Source organism: Ammospiza nelsoni, chromosome 9 (genome assembly GCF_027579445.1).
Source record: "Ammospiza nelsoni isolate bAmmNel1 chromosome 9, bAmmNel1.pri, whole genome shotgun sequence".
In the NCBI taxonomy this organism is placed as follows: Eukaryota; Metazoa; Chordata; class Aves; order Passeriformes; family Passerellidae; genus Ammospiza; species Ammospiza nelsoni.
The window spans coordinates 17,994,979-18,018,479 of record NC_080641.1 but is presented as its reverse complement, the minus strand read 5'-3'; the positions used below and the strand labels follow the sequence as shown (position 1 = coordinate 18,018,479).

The 23,501-nt window shown below is 37.5% G+C and overlaps 1 protein-coding gene across 1 annotated transcript in view; it reads left to right on the top strand.

Moving 5' to 3' along the window:
- PLPPR4 (phospholipid phosphatase related 4) overlaps positions 1-13,503 on the top strand; it is a 31,012-nt gene extending 17,509 nt beyond the window's left edge. The window contains exons 3-7 of the mRNA XM_059478111.1: positions 103-232; positions 1,879-2,074; positions 5,212-5,269; positions 6,523-6,696; positions 8,678-13,503. Coding sequence (XP_059334094.1) covers positions 103-232; positions 1,879-2,074; positions 5,212-5,269; positions 6,523-6,696; positions 8,678-10,015 — 1,896 coding nt within the window. The 3' untranslated portion in view covers positions 10,016-13,503. The remainder of the gene's footprint in view (positions 1-102; positions 233-1,878; positions 2,075-5,211; positions 5,270-6,522; positions 6,697-8,677) is intronic.
- Positions 13,504-23,501: the final 9,998 nt, after the last annotated feature.

Below are 23,501 nucleotides of genomic sequence, written 5' to 3'. Positions count from 1 at the left end.
ATGACATTGGTTTTGTTACAGTTATATTACAGCCCTTTAAATTCAATCAGGATCTTCTGAGTAAGTGCTACATTCAATTTAATGGCTCCTTTGTCATTGCAGATAATGATAGGAGAAGGAATTCTCTACTGTTGCCTGTCCAAAAGAAGAAATGGGATTGGAACAGAGGCCAATATTAATGCAGGAGGATGCAACTTCAATTCTTTTCTTAGAAGAGCTGTCAGATTTGTTGGTGGGTTTCAATTGTTACTCCCAAAAAAGAACTTTCCCCATACATTCAGTTTTCACCATGCAGGTTTGCTTCTCCGAAACAGCCTTTCAGAACAGTGCAGAGCTGTCACTAGCACAGATCTTCTGCTAGAAAACACGGGAAGAAACTCAGACTGCAACAGAGCAGCCCCATACTCAGTAATGCAGCATCTACACTTTCCTTTTCCCCTTTCCTCTCCTGTACTATTGTCAGTATTTCTAAAAGAGTAATTTTTTCCTTCCCTGCCCACCTTGAGCTGGCTGCTTTTTAATTATGTCAGTGTATAGCTTCCCCTGCCTGTCTTCAGTGCATCATAAGGATTCAACCCACCTGTCACAGTATTCAGCATGACAGTGAAAACTTGTCAGAAACTCTCAGTAGGTTTGACATTCTTTTTCTGGAATGTGTTTATATGCCTCTCAGAAAGGGCTAGAATCTGGCAACTTAAATGATGGAGGAACATGTCAAATTCTTTCATTTTACTTTAATTGTCATTTATAAAAAACTCCACTTTGAAAGTCAACTGGACTTTGATCCCCTTCTTACAGTTACTTTCCTCTCCCAATGAGTGGCTAAAGAAAAGGTTTCCTCTGTTTCAGAAATCTTTCATTAGAGAAGGCAGCCTAGGCAAAGATGACCAGCAGGACAGCAGACTGAAAACCTGGTAGAACAACTGTTCCCTGGGTTTTGGTAGTCTGGCAAACAGGGAAGTAGTGGCAAGTGAGGTTGTGCAATCTATGACCAGTAAAGCTTCATAAGAGCAGCAGTGAGGAAGAAAGCTTTGTGGATTACACCATGAGCAAGGACTGTAAACATACCCCACATCCACTTCTCCTGTTTGGTATCACCAAGGAAACAAAGACACATGAATTTCATCCCAAATTCCCACTCTGATTTTAATGGCTTTAACATTCTTTCAATTTTAGGATGAAAAGTAAATTTATCTCTATGAATAAAAGTAAGGAATTATAGATAAATCTTTAGGAGAAGAGCAGTTGAAAATGTTCAGTAAAGCAATTACATTACTTCAATTCTCTTGTGAATTATTAATCAGTCTGAAGCATTGATCCCTTCTGAAATAGACTTGAATATTTGGATTAGTGACAAGGACACAATACTCAAGAAACATCAGAGGTGTGAAGGTAGCCAACGTTATCATCAGCTGGTGATTATGTGGTAGCAAACAGAGAACAGGTCTTCAGAGCAATGATCTAATGGGCAGTTGTCCATACTCCTAGAAACCTCTCTTCCAGTGGGAAACTCCAAGGACTGGAGCTTATATGCTCTCCCCAAATAGCTGGCTACTCTTTCGTTAATTCAGAAAAATTCTTTCCAAACTGAAACAGCTCCAGTGTAGCACTCTTTGATGAAAAGATGTTGGAGGACATCAGGGCATTAAAACAAAATTTTAGTATCAACAGGAAGGAAACAAGCATAAACAATTCTAATTTTTATATTCTTTTGCAATAAGCTTTTGTTCTGCATTTAAATTCTCTTATTCTGCATTTAAATTTCCTCAAATCTAATAACAAAAGCCATCAGAGCTCTGTTGAATGTAGTTTATACTATTAATTAACCTAATTAATGCATACAATATAATTAACAAGCTCTGTTGATTTCTTTCCTAGGTGTTCATGTATTTGGTCTTTGTGCAACTGCTCTTGTTACTGATATTATACAGCTATCAACAGGATATCAGGCCCCATATTTCCTGACTGTTTGCAAGCCTAACTATACATCCTTAAACGTATCTTGCTCAGAGAATTCATATGTTGTGGAAGATATTTGCTCAGGAGCTGATCTCAATATTATCAACGCTGGAAGGTTGGTTCTACTCTTCAGTGTATACATTTTAAAGTATTCATTTTATTTTCTGTCCCAGTTTCAAGATTTTTTTTCTATCTAGTTAAAGTCTCTGATTTAAAGGTGAATGCATAAATGTCTTTTTAGTGATGTTCAATTTTCTCCATAAAGTTATTTGCCTAGCAGTGGGCTTTGGAAGACCTTGTCATGTTCCAAAGCACATTCATAAGCAGCTGTTCTGCCCCCTCAGAGGAGGCAATTTCCTATAAATTGGTCACTCGGTATAGCTTCTACTGCTTTTGAAGTGGTATAAGAACAAAGTTCCCTGTAACAGGCAGGGGAAGAAGTCTCCCTAGTGTTTGGTCTGAGACCTCTGTATAACATGCATTACAGCTTGGGTGTTTGGGAGTTGTTGGATAAGTTTGTTTTCCCTTTCTCTAATTATTTTTTTTATAAACGGCATTGAAAAAATATCTTTTTTTAAAGGAAATACCACAGTAATACAAAGCTGTGTGCTCCCAAACCAATCTTTTCTTGCATGGTATTTCTAACTGTTTTTTTCTCGCTTTCCCCATAACCATTTCCTGATACTGGGATATTGCCAGTGAAGCCTGATGCTTGCAAGCAGTGTCTTGCAACTGCATGGTGTCCCAGGGAAATCAGGACATGATTACATAGGAGCAGGCAGAAAAATTGTCACAATTACATCTCATTCATTTCATTATCTCAAATATGATGTCTACTGCTTTGAATTGACTGCCTGTAACAACATTCCAAAATCACCAATCACTCCTAAGTTTAAATACCATCACTTCTAAGAAACCAGTGAAATTAGTTGAAACATATTAAGACTAAGCAATCCGGTTTTGGGTGATTCTGTTTCCCTAGAAAAACAACATATGTATTGATATCTCAAAGTTATTCCCATCATAGAGGATACATTTGGCTATCTCTAATATTCTGGCACCACCCACAATTTCTCCTTAATTCAATTTTATTGCATTTTTTCTTTATTATTTTGTTATTTCCTTATGCCAGTCTCAACTTTACCAGAGCAAGTGCTACTGGTTCTTCAGTAGCACTTGCTACTTCCTTCAGTCACCTATGTAGAAACTATGGTATAACTTCTACAATACAGGAGGTTAATTTGACTTCAATAATTTCAGTATGGAAGGAACTTGTTCTGAGTTTGCTAATGGCCTTCATTTTTGATTTGTACTTCCCAAAAACTTTGGCTCCAGAAATTTGCCTCTGGACTGCTATATGAAAAGCATAGAGAGCAGCACATAATTATCTAACTGATTACATCAAATCATTTTTCTGCAACATCCCAAAATATCAAATGGTTTCTTTTGTCCATCTTTTCCTCTATTATCTTCACAGAGCCTTTTCAATCACTTTTGTTCAGCTCTCTAGTGAGGTCTCTGTCCTCTGTCATCTCTGATGTTCTGACTCAGTGTGATTCTCTCTCTCTCTCAGTAGGACTCTCATTGTTGTTCCCCCACTACACATCCCCATGCATGAGCATTTAGAGTGATACATTGTCATCCAAGTTCAGGACATGTTTTCTTTGAAACCTTTGTTCATCTTTTCAATACAAAAAGGCTACATATTTTTAGCTGGAGTTATTTTAATTTGAGGTTAAAAGATAACAAATAGAGGAACAAAAGCAGTGACACCATTAGAGAGTACTGAGAGTGCATTTAGTCTGTTTGCCCTGAAAGCATGTGAATAGAAAAGAGAATAAAGAGAAAATTGACTGTGCCATTGTGACACACCTTCTATACTATTAAAATGCCATCAAATTAAGGTTAAGTGCTAGAACCGTTCATAGGACTCAAATATACACATTAGCTCCACAGAGATGCTAAATAGATTTCTATTTCATTAAAGCCTGAAAAGGTAAAGGAGTTGATTAGCTATTATAAACATTTACTTTATTTTTTTTTTCATGTCTTTATTCCCCAGTCCTCAAACCTGAGCTTGTTCTGCAGGAGCACTGTTTGTGAAAGATTTGTTCAGGGACTTTAAAAATAAAATAAAATGAAGAGAATTTATGTCTGTCTTTAGAAATGCAAAAGGAGCCATTCAGATTTCATCTTGGCCAGAGTCATGAATCTGCTGGAGCCATAGGCTCAAATTCAGGTCAGCAGAGTGGCGTTCACACTGAACTACATGCACATTTTTAACTGCCAATTAATTATGTAGAACAGACAAGGCAAAATGCATAGGAAAGAAATTTAGAAAGCAGACTCTGCTGCTTTGCAGAACAAATGTCTGTCTAAAGTTAAAGAACTGTGTTTCAGTCTCTGCTATTTTAAACTAGCTCACTCAGGAGTTGCTAGGAAATTGACTGTACTGGAGCCCAGTTAGGGTGGCAAGACCCCCATCTGTGAAGCCAAATTATAGTTGAAGTATTTATCCCAAGCTGAGCTTTCTCAGGTGAAAGTTTCTGTTGTGACTACAAGGTAGACATGCTCATCTTCACCAAGACATGGCATGTTACATTACATATCTATACCATTATAAAGAGAGAAATCTTCACTTTATCTGACTCATTCCTAGAGCTCAGAAGTCATAGACTTTTTTAGGGCTTCTGTGATCTAGATGTCCACTGCAGAATAGGAATTACTGAATTCAAACCCAGCTTTTTTCTCTCTCTACTATGTAAAAACCTCCTTCGCATTCACATCACTTTTCTTTAGCTGTTTTTAGAGAATTGAAATGGTCCAGTCCACATCATTCAAGTCTCCAGGTATTCACTGGGAGCAGAAGGCCCTCAGCAATATCAAGAGCAGACCTGATATTGTCTGCTGTCTCAAGAGTTTGGACATGTTTTCATTTATTCTCTTTCTCTGGTCATCAAGAAGGGGCCCAGTAATTCTTAAAATACCCTCCCTGTGCTGTTGTTCTCCATTAGGTTCTGTCATGATGTAAAGTGCTGGTTTGTTTTTTTTAAATAAACCTATAGACATAGCAAACAAAGATGTAGTTTGCCTCTCTCCAAGAAAAATGTCACCCAATGACAAATGTTACCAATAGATCACATATTGCTTAGGAAGTATAAGATGGTTGTGCTGCTCAGTGGTTTTTTTCAATGAGCACTAGCACTGTGCATTTGAACTGAGAAGTATAATTTGAGTGTCCTTCCTTGGCAGAAAGTCATTCCCTTCTCAACATGCCACCTTGGCAGCCTTTGCAGCAGTGTACATTTCGGTGAGTAACCAACTCTGTTCAGTTTCATTTATACAAGACAAAAGTCAGAAAGTAATTTGCTGTATATTGTAAAATTATGTGTTGCCTGGATATCTTAGATGGATGGATGGATGTTTTTATCCTACTAATCTGAAAGCAAAATAAAACTACTAATAGAGCTGATTTTATTGTAGCTATTAAAGAATAAGGAAAAGATTCAACTGCTTCATATTCTTTTTTAAGAAGAAAACAAAAGTGTTGTGTTAAAGTATGTTTGATGCCTCATATTATTCTCATACAAAATGCAGTGTTAATCTGTCTCACAGAGTGATACTTTAACTTACCAGGCAAATTAACTGTTATGTATGCTGCCTTTTCTTTGTTGTGCTGCTTTTAAACTTGAGGCATTAAGGGCAATACATTGGTGTGATGTAGTTTGATTTCACCTCCAGAGATTTACAGCATGGATGAAATGGCACAATCACTCCCAGAGGCCTTCAAGGTGTTACTGCAAAGAAAGTGAATAAAACCCATCAGTCACTAGCAGAGAATTGTGGGTCATGCTGCAGCAATCACAGATGATTTTGCACTTCTGAGCAGTAACATTTCTTCAGTATGACCCACAATGTCTGTACTATAGACAATTTACTTGAAGTTTAAAAAGTAATTTCATCACTTACCTTGTGCTGTAAAAGTCAGAGGAAAAGAACAGTAATGACCAGTTAATGACATTAGATAATAGTATTCTGCATGTACTGAGGGCTTGTCAGTATTTATTCTGCCCAGAGAAAGACCAGAATTGGGAATAACACTGATGAACCACCTCTACTTAATTTTTGTAACCTCCCTGATATTATGGTCCTCAGTTGAGAAATGGCTCTCTAAAGCATCTGGTGGCAGCTTTTGTTGGAACAGGTTACTGCGTTCATCTGGCACGACATCTGGCTTCTGTATTTCACAAGTGGTGGCTCCTTAGTCACATTTATAGAACATTTAGGTGCTGATTGGGAACAGTACTGAGGCATAAAATACTTATCCTAATTGATGTAAATTAGCAACACTGCCTATGTTTCTGAAAATCTATTCCTTGTGATTTCAGATCTTTCTGCAGAAAGTGAGCAAATTTTAACAGGGCTATAAAGTAAAATTAAATGGATCACTTGTAATATTGATGTGTACTAGTGATCTATATATAAAAGAAACACTGAACATTAGAATCCTCTTAGGTATATTTAAGTTTCTTCAACTGCTTCTTTATTTCTTTCTTTTTCAAGATGTACTTCAATTCTACATTAACGGACTCCTCAAAACTTCTTAAACCACTCTTGGTCTTTGCCTTTATCATCTGTGGAATTATATGTGGCCTGACTCGTATCACCCAGTATAAGAATCATCCAGTTGATGTTTACTGTGGCTTTCTCATAGGAGGAGGAATTGCTCTCTATTTGGTAAATATAATGGTCATGGTTAAGTTTAAAAAAATTAAACTTATAAAGCTGGAATAAGAGTACTGGTTATTTTTATGAAAACTTACCATCATGCTCACATGCCATAAGTATAAATAAAGTCAATATGTGTTGAAAATTATGAATTAGGGATAAAGACTTTAAAAGCAAACAGGAAAAATCAAACAAGTATTTCAATGTAAAGTTCCATAACAGTGCATAAAGTGGAATATAATAATCTGGCATTGTATACAGAAATGGTTCTAACTTTATGGGCTTTATTAAATACTTAAAAATACTCATATTTCTAATCCACACTTAAAAGCATAACACAAGAAAAATATTTGATTAATTGGTATTTGTTGCTGATCTGAGTTGATATTGACAGTGTCTGCTTTATGATCTCAAAAAATTATTGAATTAGTATGAGCAACTCATCTGAGTGAATTGCTGAATTTGCAGGAAATTAAAAGCAATATAATACACTTGTCATTCTTTGGAGTTCTCAGGGAAACCGTGCAGGGGAAAAAGGATGGTCAAATCAGGTTTTTCCCGTGCTTTTCCTTTGTACTGTGTCAAAAGGGATGGAGCACCTTGGAAGGGTCCTGTAAGGAAGCATGTAGGTCATACCTGTCAGTAGGAAGCTCATCAAGCACTTGCTTTTGCTTGCTGCTCTCAGTATGTCTCCAGCAGGAATTTGCTGCCCTGGCTGCTCAGAGAGCAACACAGGTGCCTGGGAGCAATCAGAGCTTCTGCTGACACCACTGCTTGAGTGTAGGCAGGTGAACAGAAGAGTCTTAACAGGCAGTGGGATGGTTTTACCCCCCACAAGTCAATGATGAATTTTACTATAATACTAAAATAAGTTCATTTCCTGACCCCCTTTTCCCTGTGATAACATAAGCTGACATACCTGCAGATGGTCTGCAGGTCTGCAAAGGTGACCAGGGAAAAATGGCTTTCACAGTGGCAGAAGAAACAGCAGTCAGAATAATAACAGAAACCCCATGAGCTACTAAAGTCAGCCTCTATGACTGCACTGTGAGCAGAAAGGCACTCTCTCGAGAATATTATTTCAAATGATTCTCTGTTGTAGATCTACCTAAACGGAGCTGCTGTCCCCAGGTTTGAAATATACAAACAAGTATACTTTATTGTGTGAGATCATAGAGCAGAGAGTATGTTTTCCTGGATACCCAGTGATCAGTAAATCTGCCCTCAAAACCACACACCAATAGGAGGATGGGGAGGAGAAATAATGTGAAACTACAAATAATTCTGAAAGGAGTATAAAGAACGAGTAACTCAAGTGATTGAGTTAGATATTTGACCCTCTGACAGAATACCCTCAGTGGAGTCTTTTTAAAATAACAGCACTTTACAGTGAGTCTACTGATTAGGAAAATGTTTTAGAAGTAAATCTTATTAAAGTTCTGCACAGCTCGGAAAGCAATTGATTTAAATTTGATAAATTTTTCTATTATGTAGATATTGTATTACATGGTTATTGTGCGGTAAAAAGAATCTGCAGATGGCAGAGATCAACTCAAGCTGTAACAAGATTCAGCAAATCAGGGTAAATGGTAGTATAGTTGTAAAATAGCTTTGCCTAAGAGACTACAAACATCTATTTTACTATTTTTCTAGCAAAACATTATTTCTGTATCTGTATCTGTTGCTTGATAAAAAGAAGAAAGCTTGTGGAGGCTAAATCCTAACCTCAACTATTTATTGCCATGAATAATATGCCCTAGTGAGACTAGTTCACATGTACCTAGAGGTACCAGATTGAGGACAGAGTCTGGGCTAAGGCTATACTAGTGAGGAAATAAACTAGTATGCTTACTTGCATACCTGTCAGTTTAGCCAGAGTAATTATGTCACTGAATTCTATAGAAAAGCTAAAGAATGCAATTACAGTACCTTAAAACATGTCCTTTTTAACTTTCTTAACCGACTGTTGATGCTTCTGTCCAAATATCAGGGCATCTATGCTGTGGGGAACTTCTTACCAAGTGACGAGAATGTGTTTCACCCAAATTTTCACAGAGAACCTCTAAGGTCATTGACAGACCTCAGTCAAGATGCCAACAGAATCCTGCCAGGTAAAAATGGCAGCAGCAGCGATGGCATTGTCTCTCACCGTACAGAAAGTATCCTGAATAGAAACCACAGAGATTCAGGCTCTCTGACCAATCTCAAGAGAGCAAATGCTGATGTAGAAATAATAACACCACGAAGCCCAATGGGAAAGGAGAACATGGTTACTTTCAGCAACACTTTGCCAAGAGTCAACACACCATCCTTGGAAGATCCAGCAAGACGCAATGCAACAATACACGCATCAATGGATTCTGCCCGTTCCAAACAGCTGCTGTCCCAGTGGAAGAACAAGAATGAAAGTCGAAAGTTGTCCCTGCAAGTGATAGAGACTGAATCTGGCCAGTCACCACCAAGGGCTATCGAAATGAGGTCAAGCTCAGAACCCTCCAGAGTGGGTGTAAATGGTGATCATCATGGCCCAACTAGCCAATACCTGAAAATCCAACCTGGCAATGTTCCAGGTTGTAACAACTCAGGTCTTACTGGCGGGCCAAGGGTCTCTATTCAGTCCCGTCCTGGCTCATCCCAGCTAGTACACATTCCTGAAGAGACTCAGGAGAACGTGAACACATCACCCAAAACTAGTTCAGCTAGAGCTAAATGGCTGAAAGCTGCTGAGAAGAGTGTTGCATGCAGGAGCAATAGCCAGCCAAGAATCATGCAAGTAATAGCCATGTCTAAGCAGCAAGGAGTGCTTCAGGGCAGTCCAAAGAGTTCAGAGGGAAGCACAGTGACCTGTACAGGAGCCATCAGATACAAAACCTTGACAGACCATGAGCCAAGTAGCATTGTTAGAGTTGAGGCCCATCCAGAAAATAACAGACCTGTAATTCAGATGCCATCAGAAGGTGAAGGAAGTGGGTCTTGGAAATGGAAAGGTCCTGAAAAAGTCACTCTTCGTCAAACATATGAGCTAAATGATCTTAACAGAGACTCTGAGAGCTGTGACTCCTTAAAAGACAGTTATGGGTCAGGTGACAGGAAAAGAAGCAACATAGATAACACTGAGCATCACCATCATGGAATCACTACAATAAGAGTCACTCCAGTGGAGGGAAGTGAGATTGGCTCAGAGACTCTGTCCATTTCTTCTAGCCGGGACTCAACACTTCGAAGAAAAGGTAACATCATTTTAATCCCTGAGAGAGGGAGCAGTCCAGAGAACACCAGAAACATCTTCTATAAAGGCACATCCCCCACACGAGCGTACAAGGACTGACAGGAGACATATCAGCTGGTCCATGCCTCCACAAAGTAAACATGTCTTGACACAGGTTCTGCTCCCTTTATTTTGAGCTGACATTTACCTTTATGTGCCAAATTATTGACCAGCAGCCCTGCATTGCTGATGTGCAATGGGCACGAGCCTGTGAAAAGCATGTGGTGAGGGGAAAAGCACAATGCCAGAACTAATGTGAAACATTTTCATGCAACTCGTTTCTTCAGATTCAAAACATTTATCTGAGGGTGATGATGTCAATTAAAAGAACGGTCTTAAACACAGACACTGTATTTCCTGAATGTGCCAACTTTTTATTTTATATTTGTGTCCAAAATTGACTGACTTTTTCACAGCAAAGGCTGTATCAGTGGTATATATTCACCTTTGCAGAATTTGCACCAAATCTTTAATACAGAGTGGTGCTGATGATAACTTTACATGTTTTGAAAAATTGCATAATTACTAGACTCTGCAAACATGACATATTGATGTGCAGTTACTTTACAAGTAATATTGCTAATACTATGATGATGCTGGCTGCATTCATTTAGCGTAGGAAATATTTACAGCTTTGTTATAGTGGATCTGTCACATTCAAAGGTTGCAAAGGTTTTGTGTAGTTCTTTAAGATGTCTACTGCAACAAAAAAATGTGTGGGTGACTTTCCATTAGAATGGAATTACTATCTATTTTGAATAGTTTTGCTGCTACTGCTCAACTTTTGTTTAAGAACAGGTGCTACTAATGAAGAGGCTGCTTCTTAGTGGGCTAACTTGTAGAATTATTTTAAATTACATTTTTAAGGGGTCTTATCAAGTACTACAAGTGATTCAGATTTTACATTTTTAAACTTCTTATTCTGTCCTTCAGCAACCCTTCCATTTTTCTATTAGTTTTTAAACAGATAATGCAGGACACCAATAACTGCAAGATGTGCAAATGTGAAAGGTGAGCCATGAGTAAATAAAAATAGATGGCAACTTTTCCTGACCAGCTTCCGAGGAGACAGGAATTAATATCATAGCTCACACTTAGAAGCAGTCATCCACCTCACTTGCTTAGTATGCTACAAGAACAATCACAAGTTTCACCCCAATCACCATCACACAGGGGATTTGTGCTTCGCTTTAAAGAATGGAATGCCTTGGTATTGCAGAATCACTGAACAAGTGTTGCATTGTGCCACTACTACAGTTCACGTCCCTTGAGACACCCTCCAGAGCCTTCTTAAGCATGGTATTTTTCCTACCACTGCCACTTAAGAATATAAAAGGTCTCTTCACCTGAGAAAACATAAATTATTTTAGTAAACTGAGCTTTGGATATAATGAAAAAACTTGCCTGCTAAAAATCTCCATTGCCAAAAATTGTTGAAAGGATAATCTCTGAAGGGAATAAGCTTGGCATGTCCCAGAATGGGCCTGCTAGAAGAAATGCCTCATTTCATTTGGCTCTGACTTAAACCCTGAAGGAAGCCAGGGGCAGTGCTCACCCACTGCAGCTCTTCATTCTCTCCTAATTCTACCTGAAAGAGAGCTACTCTCAGACACCTGGCAGCTCCCCTGCTAGCAGGGGAAGGGAATGGCTTAGCAGTCCTCTCACTGAAGAAGATCCTCTCACTGAAGAAGATCAGGTCTATTCTCTGGCTTTGTGAGAGAAGTGTTTTGGTCTAAGGCCTCTTCTCATTTAGGGCCTCAGAGAACAAGATACATTCTCTATAGTCAGAACCTGTCTACAGACCCTACCCCACAGAACTCTAAGGAAAAGCCCACCCTACCCCAGGCAAGTAGGAGGTAGAAGGAAGAATCATCCTGTTCAAGAAGATAAACAGCACAACACAAACATAGACCAAAAAAACAAAAAAAAAAAAAACAAAAAAAACCCAACAACATAAAACCAAACAACAAAACAAAAATCCAAAAAAAAAAAGACCTCCAAACCAAAACAAAATCCCAAACCCAACCCCAAACCTAAGTAATATCACAAGTATGAGGATGGTGTTTGTGAGTCAATGGAAAGCTTTATGTGTACTTCCCAGTTTTACAGGTGCTCCAGGCTTAGCTGAATGCTTGCTGTCAAGCCAACTGTGCCAAGCTATGCTTCCCTCACCTGCCCATCACCCAGTGCTGTGGAAGAGTGTCAGTCCTTAAGGAAATCACCACACTCTTTCTGTTATTGATACAAGATGATCCCATCACACTTAGGATGATTGGGAGAAATTATTCTGCAGGTTGCATGTAAGAAGCTACCCAGTAGGGTTGCAGCATATTGTGTATGTTAAAGGCACTGTATGTTGAAGACACACTTTAAGGCACATCAGCTGGGAAAAATAATCATAGATACCAGAAGAAAAAGAGAAAAAAACTAATTTTTTTAGAAATAGGTTCTCAGATGCTAGTATTTACAAGTCAGGATTTGTTTTTTTCTTTTCAAGAGGATGTATCTTTAGTCCTTGGTATTTAATATGAAATTTTGTACAAGATTCCTAGGAATTAAAAACACTTGGACTGTCATGGACAAAACCCTTTGGCTTTAGTTTAGTCTAGGTACAGGGTAAAGGAGGTAGGATTAGCTTTAAAGGAAAGGGTGAGACAGAAACACTGTTGGCCTATCAGTGCAGGGAAATAAGATGCAATCATTTGTTAGTTTGTAAGTGCAGGGGAAAAGAACGTAAGTAGATGAACCTGGAAATAAAGGAAAATTGAAATGGAGAATAATGGCAATAAAGCAAAGATTAGAAAACAGTCCCTCTGGCAATTTAGCTGTTTTGGAAACAGCAGGATTCCTGGTGGGAGTGTTTGTTCTTTATTCCTTGGTTTTAGTCAGATATATATTGGCATATATGTTGCTTTTATTACTCTAAAACTTACTGCACTATTTCAAGTGCAGTGTGATATTTTTCCTAAAGTTTCCTATTTCTTAAGAAAAGATTTTAAAGCTCTTGTGTAATCATTGAAATTATGTTCTATACATAAATATTGATATATTCTTTTTTACTCAAAGTGCCAAAGGCTACTGTTTTTAATAATGGCTTATCAAATTATATTACGTTAGAGAGCAGAAGTGTAATAATATATACATTGGAACTCAGACCTCTGCATGTATATTTGATAAGGAGCCTTTTGTAAAATTACTCTTTGTTTACATTCCACTGGTACCTTAATTTAAAATTAATCAAATAAATCGACAGGTGACATCTTCTTAGTGTTCTGATTTTCTTACTTGCTAACAGGCACGATTTTCTTTGTTAGGCTGTGCTTTACTGAGAAAAGAAAATACTTAAAAATAAAATATGTTTTTAAATGAGAATTCTCTATATAAAGTATTGTGTTTAATAAAATGTTATGCCATGTTTTCAAATGGAAAATAATTTGTAAATTGCTATAAATGTATTTTGTTAAATAAGTACAGATCAATGCTACTGTGTGAGTTTATTGTGCTAACATCATGAAATAAAGATAAAATTCCTCATTGATGCTTGTTTATCTCTGTGGTGAAGCAGAGTCTCACTCCCCCCAAATGAATTAATTAACTTTTCATTAGGTATCTCATGATGTGTAAAAGTGGTCATTAGTGAGAAACCTTGAGACCTTGCACAGTGGTAAGAATTTATAAGAAACAGTGTCCAAACAATCTTTTCTCTAACTTAAAAACATTTTACAAAAAAAACTCCAAGTGAATTGGGATCTTCAAGCCATGTGAGGATGTGCCTGCTCAATCATTCTGCAGCACCTGTTGCATTGCTAAGCCCCTAATGCCCCTAAGCCACCTTGCTAGTTTTGGGTTGAGCTGCCAGACATGGTGAGGCCAGCCTTGGATTTGTGAATGAGAACAGGGCAGATGTCAGAGGCAAACCTGAGAGGACAGGCTCTCCTCAGTGGAAGAAGTTAGGATGCAGGAGTCAGCAGGTGTCATACACCCTTAGCTGGCAACAATGAAAGCACACTCTGACAAGCAGTCTTACCTAGAAGGCAAACAAGGTAGTGTGGTAAGCACACAGCAAAGACTGTCTGCACGCCTGTCTTGAGACACCCTGAAACAGCAATAGCAGGGTCCAGGTGCCTGGGGTGGAAGACACAGCTGTAGCTGAGACATGCACTGACATTGCCAATGGCCTAATTAAGGACCACAGGGAGTAGCATGCAATGCATGGCAGCGCAGCAAACTGACTCTGAGAAGCTTTCCCAAGTGAGCCTAGGCCTTTGTGCAAGTTGAAGATGCTATACAAAAGGGAAGAGTAAGCAGCACTGAAAGAATAAAATCATATTTTTTAAATTTGCATGTGATTTTTATCAAGCAGTGTAGGCAGCTAATTAGTACAATCAGTGCTTTCTTAATTCCTCTTCAGTTATTCTTCAAATAAATGAAGACTGGGACACTGTAACACAATTAATTTCCTGCATATTAAAATACAAAATGTACCCAGTTTACAAAGTCCTGAGCTCTTATTGAGAAGAGTGAGGGACCAAAGGAACTGGTGAGAGTATGTATATCTTAACCTGTGAAGTGATACAGAAACTACATGGATACTCTATGATATTCAAGATCAAAATTTTTGAAGATTACAACAAGAGTAGCTAATCTAGCACTTGACATGCAGCTAACACAACCAAAATACTTCAGAACCTCTGAAGGAGCATATCACCAGAGAAGCTCAGTGAGTGGAGTTTCAGCAAGGCTGGTGAGTTGGACAGCATCATCTGTATGCCATAAAGCCATGTTAGACTGCATAAACAGTCTGTTGTTATAAAGGAAAATGTGTAGAGAGACACAGCAAGAGATCTGCTGCCATAGAAACAGAAGTAGCTGCTAGATGTGCTGCATCATTGCTACACTGAGGAAAAACCATGGATCAGCAGTGTACCACAGACTGCATCTAACTTGATTTGTTCAATCAGAATTTAAAACCTGAAACAGATAAATGATGATCAGTTATTTTTATAACATAATGTAGCTGCACAGGCCTAGCATAGTTTCTATCAGGACTTAATAACTAATGGAAAACTGGAGATGAAAAACTGAAAAATTAAGGAATAAATATAATTCAGAAGCTTTAATGTGATGTTCATAGTGCTTTGCATTCTCAGAAAAATGAAAAAAGCTATAGCGCCTGATCATTCATTTCTTATCCAGACTTTGCTCCTACAGCAGTTAAAGAGTGCTTTACTTTTGCAGTGTTTGTTCCTATTTGCTAACAAATGAAGCTGAAAGTCCATATTCCTAATCCATCTCTCCTATTCCAGTTCATGATACTTTCTTTTTCATAAGGAATCCAACTGCCAGAACCATCCACTACAAGAGTGCCCGTTCCATCTTCTATTACACCCAGTCTTGCTCCAGCCTTGTACAGACTTAACCAGCCTGTTTCACCTACAGTGCAACTGCTTTATGTGGAATCGGTGAACATTTTTAACGAATAAGCTGCTGTCTAAATCACTGCAGAAACAGGATTTTAAAGTTTACTTTTAGAAAAATGTATAATGACAACAGGTGAAATGTGTTTCTCTGTAGTCAGTATCTCATTATTCATAATTCTCTTGAAAAGTGCAAATGTATTTCTGTTTATAAATTATAGCAACATGGAGCTTTGGATTATCCAAAGAGAGTTTAGCACTGATAAACTGCTGATAAATTGAATTCTGAGTCCACCTGATTCTCGCTTCTTAAATGGGACTACATAAAACAAGGTAGTTGTATAATAAATTACAGGCAGAGATATAATATCTGTTATGTGTATTACATTTAGGGCACAAGGATGACATTCGGTAGATGCCATAATCTCCTGCAACTGTATTAATCTTTAGTGAGTGCTGCCAGTTCCTGGTTGAATTGTGATGTTATAATCTAAATAGGAAAAAAAAATTGTATGTTGGAAATTTATTCAGATTTTCTCTCTTCCATGAGACAAAAATAAAGTGCTCCATTTAAATGCACTCCTACATGGTTTTCACTGTGTAATGGTGCTCTGTGGCAGCAGCTTGCACAGTAATGCTGCTTTCTACTAAAAAGTATGAATTGACCTTATGCAAACTGCAGTAATTGTATCCCGCATTAATGAAAAGATCCTTCCTTTTTCCAGAAGAGGAAATTCAATTGAATTGAGGTACTGTGAATCCAGAAATTCAGATATTTGCAATATTTATATGTCTCTGGTGCCAATACCATAGAGAAACCTACGAAAGCAGAAGCTTCTGCATATGAACGTCACAGATCTCTCACTTAAGCAATAAAGTGCTGAAAGTGCTTTATGTCTTTTTAGCATATACTTTCCAAATATGTATTTTTAGAAGTTTCACTGAGCATCTAGTTGATTATGTTGTCCCTACTAAATACAAAGTTCAAATCTATGTCCTCTACTACCAAGTGCCTGAAAGAAGTCTTAAGAAAAAAACACTTCCATTCAGGTTGGCCTTGTTTTATTTCCTTGAGAGTTCTTAGTATATATCAGAGTAACGAGTGCTTACTAAGAAGATGAGACAAAAGGACAGAAGATTTGCATATTGTTTCTTTTCAAACTGGGATGTACATCACCTTAAAAAAAATTAAAATGTAGTGGTTCTTGGGATAGTGAAGAGTCAGTTACAATAAACAAGATCCTTTAGTGTTGCCATCTTATTGCAAAGGTTCCATATCTTCTCAGTGAGTTCTCATGTGCAGCGCCTCACAGCACTGACTCCTTCTTCTCAGCACAACCAACAAACTCCAACTCTCCTTTTAACCACCTAACCCACTCTTTTGTAGCACTCGTCTTCTTATTGGACACAGCTGTGGCCAATTAAGGGCTGGCCTGTTCCTAATCTTTGGTGATTAGTACAGCTGCAGCTCCTCAGGTGTGCGATTCCCTTCTGCACTATATTTTCTAAAATTCTGTCCCTCCACACTTTAGCTGTCACAGTGAATGTAAAAAATTTCTGGAACTCTGTGTCTTAGCTACCATAATCACTCAGTCTTTTCAGCATCTGAAGTCCACTGGAACCAAATCAATCTTGAAGAAATGTAAACTGTCAAGATTAAATAACCTTGTATGTTTCAAAACTAGCAGGAAATCTTCTAGCTGTTGCTACAACTTACAACTCTGCCCAGATAAGCAATTATAATGTCAAAATATGGCTTACACATGGACACATTGATAGGCAGATTAAATTAATTTCTAAACAATTTTTAAAAATAGAAAGAAATATTCCCTTGAAATTGCCAGAATTACTTGATAACTGCCAGTAATAAACCCATTGCACTATCTGTATTATGATTGTGTAGAATTCTTGTTGTAGAATGTGGATTCAAATTGGCTGAGTGCAGCCCTGTCTGTCCTTGGTCCAGCATAAGTGGCCTGTGTGAGGCTTTGGATTTTGAAAATTGTTAGCAGTAAGAGGCTGGGAAATGATAAAGCTGGAGGAGCAGGAGCAGCAGGGTCAGTGATTCACCAGCATGGACAAGAATATGGACAGAATATGAACAAGAGGGGAAGACAATGAGTTATGGCACTGTGTACACTTCCAATTCCCACACCATCACACTTAGCATTCAAAACAGGAATGTCTTCCAAAACAGATCAAATAATCAGCAATAACAAAGCCATCAAATCAAGCAGTGGCTAATTATTAACCCACACCAACAAACAAAAGCAGCAGCATTTCAGCTCTCCCCTTAGTGTAAAAATTCAAAGCTGTGAAATGAGAAATGTTCTAGCTGGAACCTCACAAATGTCCTAACCCTATTTCTCACCAATCTGTCTTTCCTGCCTATCAAATTCAATTGACTGACAGGCAATTTTAATGAGCCTTTGGACTATGCAAGCTCCAGTAATTCCTTCTTTAAAAAGCCTTTCACTCCTGCTCACTGCAAGAGGTGAAAAAATGTGTCTGTGTGAAGAAAACAAGCAAATTTGGCAGAAAGGAATCCATCAACTGCCATTAGCACTACCCTTAGGTATGGCAGCTGGGATGAGCCAAAGGCCATAACTGGCAACTTTGTCATTGTTTTACCTCATCTCTCAAGAGATAGTGATGAGATCTTATTGGCCCAATTAACATCTAAGTCCTGTCAGACTATTTTAGATCAGATTGTCAAGGCTGTTTGGACAGATGAAGATACAGAGCTAAAAATACTGAGAATGTCACACTTTATGACATGAATTGGCCATTCTTTTAAGGAAGAGAAGGATTATTTCTCTCTCCCCTTTTCCTTAGCAACCATGAAAATTTTGGGTTCTTTTTCATTTCTAGAACAGCCCTGATTTCAGGATTGCCAGAAAATAGAGGCATCTGCTTGTAGCCAAAGCATCTTCTGAACGGCACAGGACATTCAGATAAAGCTTTTTAGACCCTTTGTCTTATTATGGAAATTATTTCAGCTAAAAGAGAATTACAAAACCTGAGGTATGGGAAGATTTTCATCACTCCATGAAATGCTCATATTATAATCCATCCCTAGGAGAGAACTTGCTTGACAAATACTATAAATGGGAGCCTCTATAAGAGGATATATAATTATTTATCTGCAGATAAATTCTCACAGATCATCTTTCCTATGCAGCTTGAGTAAAAGACATAATCAGGAAGTCCTTGATCTGTTAATGGGCTAATAGCACTCTAAATCCAAACTACCACAAAAAACACTGACAGTTTTAAAATACTACTTTACATTTTTTTTCTTTTCCAGTGAAGTAATATCACTGAACTCTATGCATCATATTGATATTGCACTGAGGGTGTTGTAGTTTGTTTGTGTGGTTTTAATAATTTTTCACTCAATTAATTTTTAGCAGAGTTATTTTCATTCCCACTAAATTCAGTCTAAGTTCTCAAGCAATGCTTTATGTCAAGGTGGTTGGCCAGTGTCTCAGGGTTAAGAGGAATAAACATTAGTTACTTAAATGAGTATACAAAATTTCTTACCAACTGCTACATTTGTTCTTTAAGTCAGAGTCATTTTGTGTCAAAAGGACAAGCAAGTAATATTGAAGGAAAAAGGAAAAAAGAACCCTGAAACCTGCAACTATAATCCCATTATACAATCATTGCTGGAGACTCCAAACCAAGAATGTCAGCCAGTCACATTCCTAACAGAGATTGAAGAAATTTCTAGGCAAGGCACTTGGGTGACTATACAACTACATGTCATTAAACAGAACCTAGAAGTGGAAACAGATACAATCTCCACAGCTTCTTTACTTCTGTCCAGACAATTTGCAGAGAGAGGAGGTGACTAGTGCTGAAGAGGAATGAGAGAAGTATTCCTCCTTTTCAGCCAGACCAATTATTTTATAATCACTGTGCTGCTGAGAGTTTGGGGCCTGCTGTGGTTGTAGATATGAAAAATCAGAATAACACATCTCTAGTGCAGAAAGGGGTAATGATTTTCAAAAGATTTAAAAATGCATGAATGTCTAACAACCTGCATCCTGAAAATCTTCCATGGAATCCATGGAGGGAGGTAGCTGCAAAGTGATAAAAATTTTAACCACATAAGATGGTCACATTTTTTTTATATTTATAGACATTTTGTGGAACAGACTAGGGTTTAGGGGCTTTACCATTTTGCCATGAAATGAAACATATAAAATAAAATTAAAATGAACCCTCCATGACAGATCTCTGAAACATAATGATGCTAAAAATAAAATGTTACCAGGGAAACTAAATGGAGCTGAAATTAGTGATACGGCCTGATCTAAAGCCACTGAAATAAAATGAGAACAGAACCGAATTACACTGAAGAAAATAAATCAACAGTAAAACAGTCCTTCAACAGCAAAAGCTTTACTCTGATATTATCTCTGGTTAAACCAAAACCAATATAAGATTCCTAGAATGGTTTTTTCAATGGTCTGATTGTCCTCATGCAAGGCTCTGCATGTGTGTGTGTGTGCAAAACAACAACTGAGCACCAGCAGCCAGAAGGAGTCTGCAGCCTGCACTGCAATGATTCCTTCCTCAGCATAAGAGCTCGTAACTTGAGTCAGCTTTACATAACTAAAACTTCATTTGTTCTATCACGTCAGCAACTCTTCCAACTTATGTTTTTAAACTCTTACAAGAGAAAGTTAAAAGGTGGAAAATTATTCAAGGTACATTTCATTAAGAGTCTAGATACTCTATTTCAGTAGACATATGCATTTGTAAGGAGCATAGAGTCACCTACCACTCCAAACTTCTCTATTTCTGAAAATGTTAGCCTACTGCTATAAAATGGCCAAATAGCTATTTTCAGACAGAAGACATTACTTCAGGACTAAATTATTTACAGAGAAGTACAATGACTCCAGACTTGACATCTCCATCCTACATTTGTTAATTTTATCACCAAACTTGAGTGTATTTCCTCACTTCACCCACAACTTCACAGTGGTATTGGTATAATATATCTCTGCCACAATATCCATTCTTACCCAGTGATGGCAGGAAGGCTCCCTGTTTGTATTATTGCTCCTCAACTAAAAAATCTTAATCATTACCTCCTCCTTCCAAAGAGCAAAAGATTAATTCTCACCAAAGCAACTACCTGGCAGCTGAGCATTATTTTATCTAAATTATTATTAATGGGTTTTTTTTTTTCTGAAATGGGACAATCTTACAAAGTAGGTGATAATCAGTGATTTTTGAATGGCTATTCATTTTACTCATTCTTGGTTCTTGGTTCAGATTTCAGCTGATCAACATAGGTCCACCACACTACCTTTCTTTCAAATGACTTCTGTCCTTTTAGTTATATGCTGAAGCCAAAGAAAGAGTGGCCTTGATGGCAGACACCAAGGTCTTCCATTGTCACAAGGAAAGTTAATATGCCATCTTCAAGGCATTTTAAAAAAGAAAATGCACACCTTTGGTTTTGATGGTTTTTGACATGTAAATGAGTATAGCAGTGACACTTCTATGTTTTATTTATAAGACATAAACAGAATTAATCTTGAGAGTTATTCTGAAGCATTTTGTTGAAGTAGGTGGTCTACTATCATGATGTAAGCACAGAATAGCAACATTTACCTTAAAAAGTTCACTTGGAATGGCATCAGGACTAAAATAGCAAACCTCTGGCTCGAATGATTCCATTAACAGCTCATTTGTCGCTTCAGTATGAACTGAGTTAATTTCTCTGTAAAAACTTCTTAGAAGAACAATGGTCAGCGAAGAAGAATTGATTCAAAATACATACATTCCCAGTTGTAGTTTAGAGTTCACATGTTTGCTATCTTTCTTGTTACTCATTTATTATTATTATTTTTAGGTATTATTTTATATATATAATCTCCCTTATTTCAAACCTGAGCTCAGTTTAAATGATGTTCAAGAATCTTGCAGACTTTTATTACCCTAAATGCAAGTGCAGCTGCTGAATATGTCAACGAAGCCAAATGGTAGCAGCTGTCCAGATTCCACTCTGGAATGGTGCCTTATCAGAAAAAGGAGAAAATCCCATGATACCCAGGTTTTATTCTCCAAATGGTTTTTTAAAATCCTACAGTGCAGTATAGTGGCAAAAGAGGGCTTACTGAACCTGATAAAAGCAGATTTCTGGCTGAGATCAAAGCAGAAGTACAGTCAGAGTTGGAGTAGCTTTGCCTCTGCCAAGGAGCTCACCTGATGATGAAAATATCTCTTGTATTTTCACAAAATCTGAGGAAAAAGAGCTGATTTCTAAGTCAGACTGGACAGTTTGAGAAAGGCATTGGTTTCTCACTGAAAAATGCTTTCTAGGTAGCACTGTAGCAGCAACCTGGCTGGTGGCAGGACAGACAGATGGCTGCACATCCACCTGCAAACTGAAATAATTGTATCACCAAGGATTTCTGAGTCACAAACAACAGCACAACACAAAACCAGCAAATAAAATGTACCCTCCTACAATTGTACCAACATGTTTTTTCTGGATGCTTTGATTGCAATGTAAGCCTGGCAACAAAGCACCCCCAGTGATTGTGATTACCAGCTGGCTATTACCAGAGACAGACACAACTCAACATTCCTGTAAATCCAGGACTCACCACCACTCCTCAGCACTCTCAGTCTTGTAACTCAGTAAAACAATGCCTATGAAACTCTTTTCTTTGCCATCAGCTATGGCTGCTACATTCCACACACATCTAATGTATCATATTCAGATTCCCTGACATCCCTCAAGTTCTTTGATAATAATTTAGTTTAAATAATCCTGTGTGCTTGTGTATCTTGTAATTAGGACTGACTGGACCTTCAAAGGGAAAATAACAAAGTGCTACAAGAATCAGTGCTAGAATGGCTTGATGGAGAAAAATATTTCAGGATATGGAAGACCAAGAAGAAATATCAATACAATGATGTAAGAAAAATCTCAATTGCTCGACATTTCATGATTCAGAGGGCTCTCAAACAACACCTTTGTGGCAAACTGGGTGTAGTGCAGCCATGTTAAAGGACTGTCATTACCTAAACCAGATACTTTAACAAGTATCTGATTTGAATTCTCACAAAAACATTTACTCTGCAAATTTCTTACATTTTTATGCAATTTATTATCATCTAGAATTTGGTCATGGATAAAACCTTTCTTCTTCAAAGCATACAGCTCTGCTGCTCATCCATTCTTGCTATTCTCTTCTAAGAAAACTGCAGCTGCCACTATGAATACATTAAGGCTTCATAAAACAGCTGTCCTTAAATGTCTCATCACACCTCTCCATAGACAAGTATGGCATAAAGCCATATTTCTGGTTTTGTTCTTCACATCCATGTCAGTTCCAGATTCACAAATTCCTACAGACATTTTTTGATAAATCTGATGAATCTTGTTACTCTTGCAATAACTTCCACTTCCAAGTGCCATTGCAAGGCATCCAAAAGAGAGAAACTAGGAAAAGTAGCAAAGCAGACATTATATTTCTGCTTGTTTTCCAATGGCTAAAAATGCAGACTCTTTAGGTTTGCATCAAAATATTAATGTTAGCTTCTCTTTTATATTTCCACATGAGACCTTGTTTACAGATTCTCCTGCAGAAAGCCTCTAAAAGGCAAGTTGGGAAGCACAAAACACTGAAACACTGACTTTTATGACTCATTTGAAGCAACAACACAATGTTAAAAGAAGCCTGAAAAATTAAGGATTTATAAGAAAATTTCTTCAACCAGTTACTGTTTAAAAGCAAAGAGTGATCAAAGCATAAACTAGATTAAAAGCAAATATAATCTGTCAATTTCTATAATTGCTAACATATAAAACTTATACTAATTGAAGAAACAGGGCAAGTTTTGCTACAAAAACAAAACAAAGCTTTCTAAATCTTGTCTAGTATTTTCCTATTAGGGAATTTTTTCCAAATTTGATAGATTTTACAGGAATCCCTTCAGTTCTATTAGGAAAACATTAATGTGCCTGAAAATATCAAAGAGAAACTATCCTAATCACAAATTTATAGCACATGTCACTTGTTCCAAACATCCTTCTAAAATAAACCAACTAATAACTTCATTGTTCATGACAATGTTTCAACAAAATTACACTTAATAAC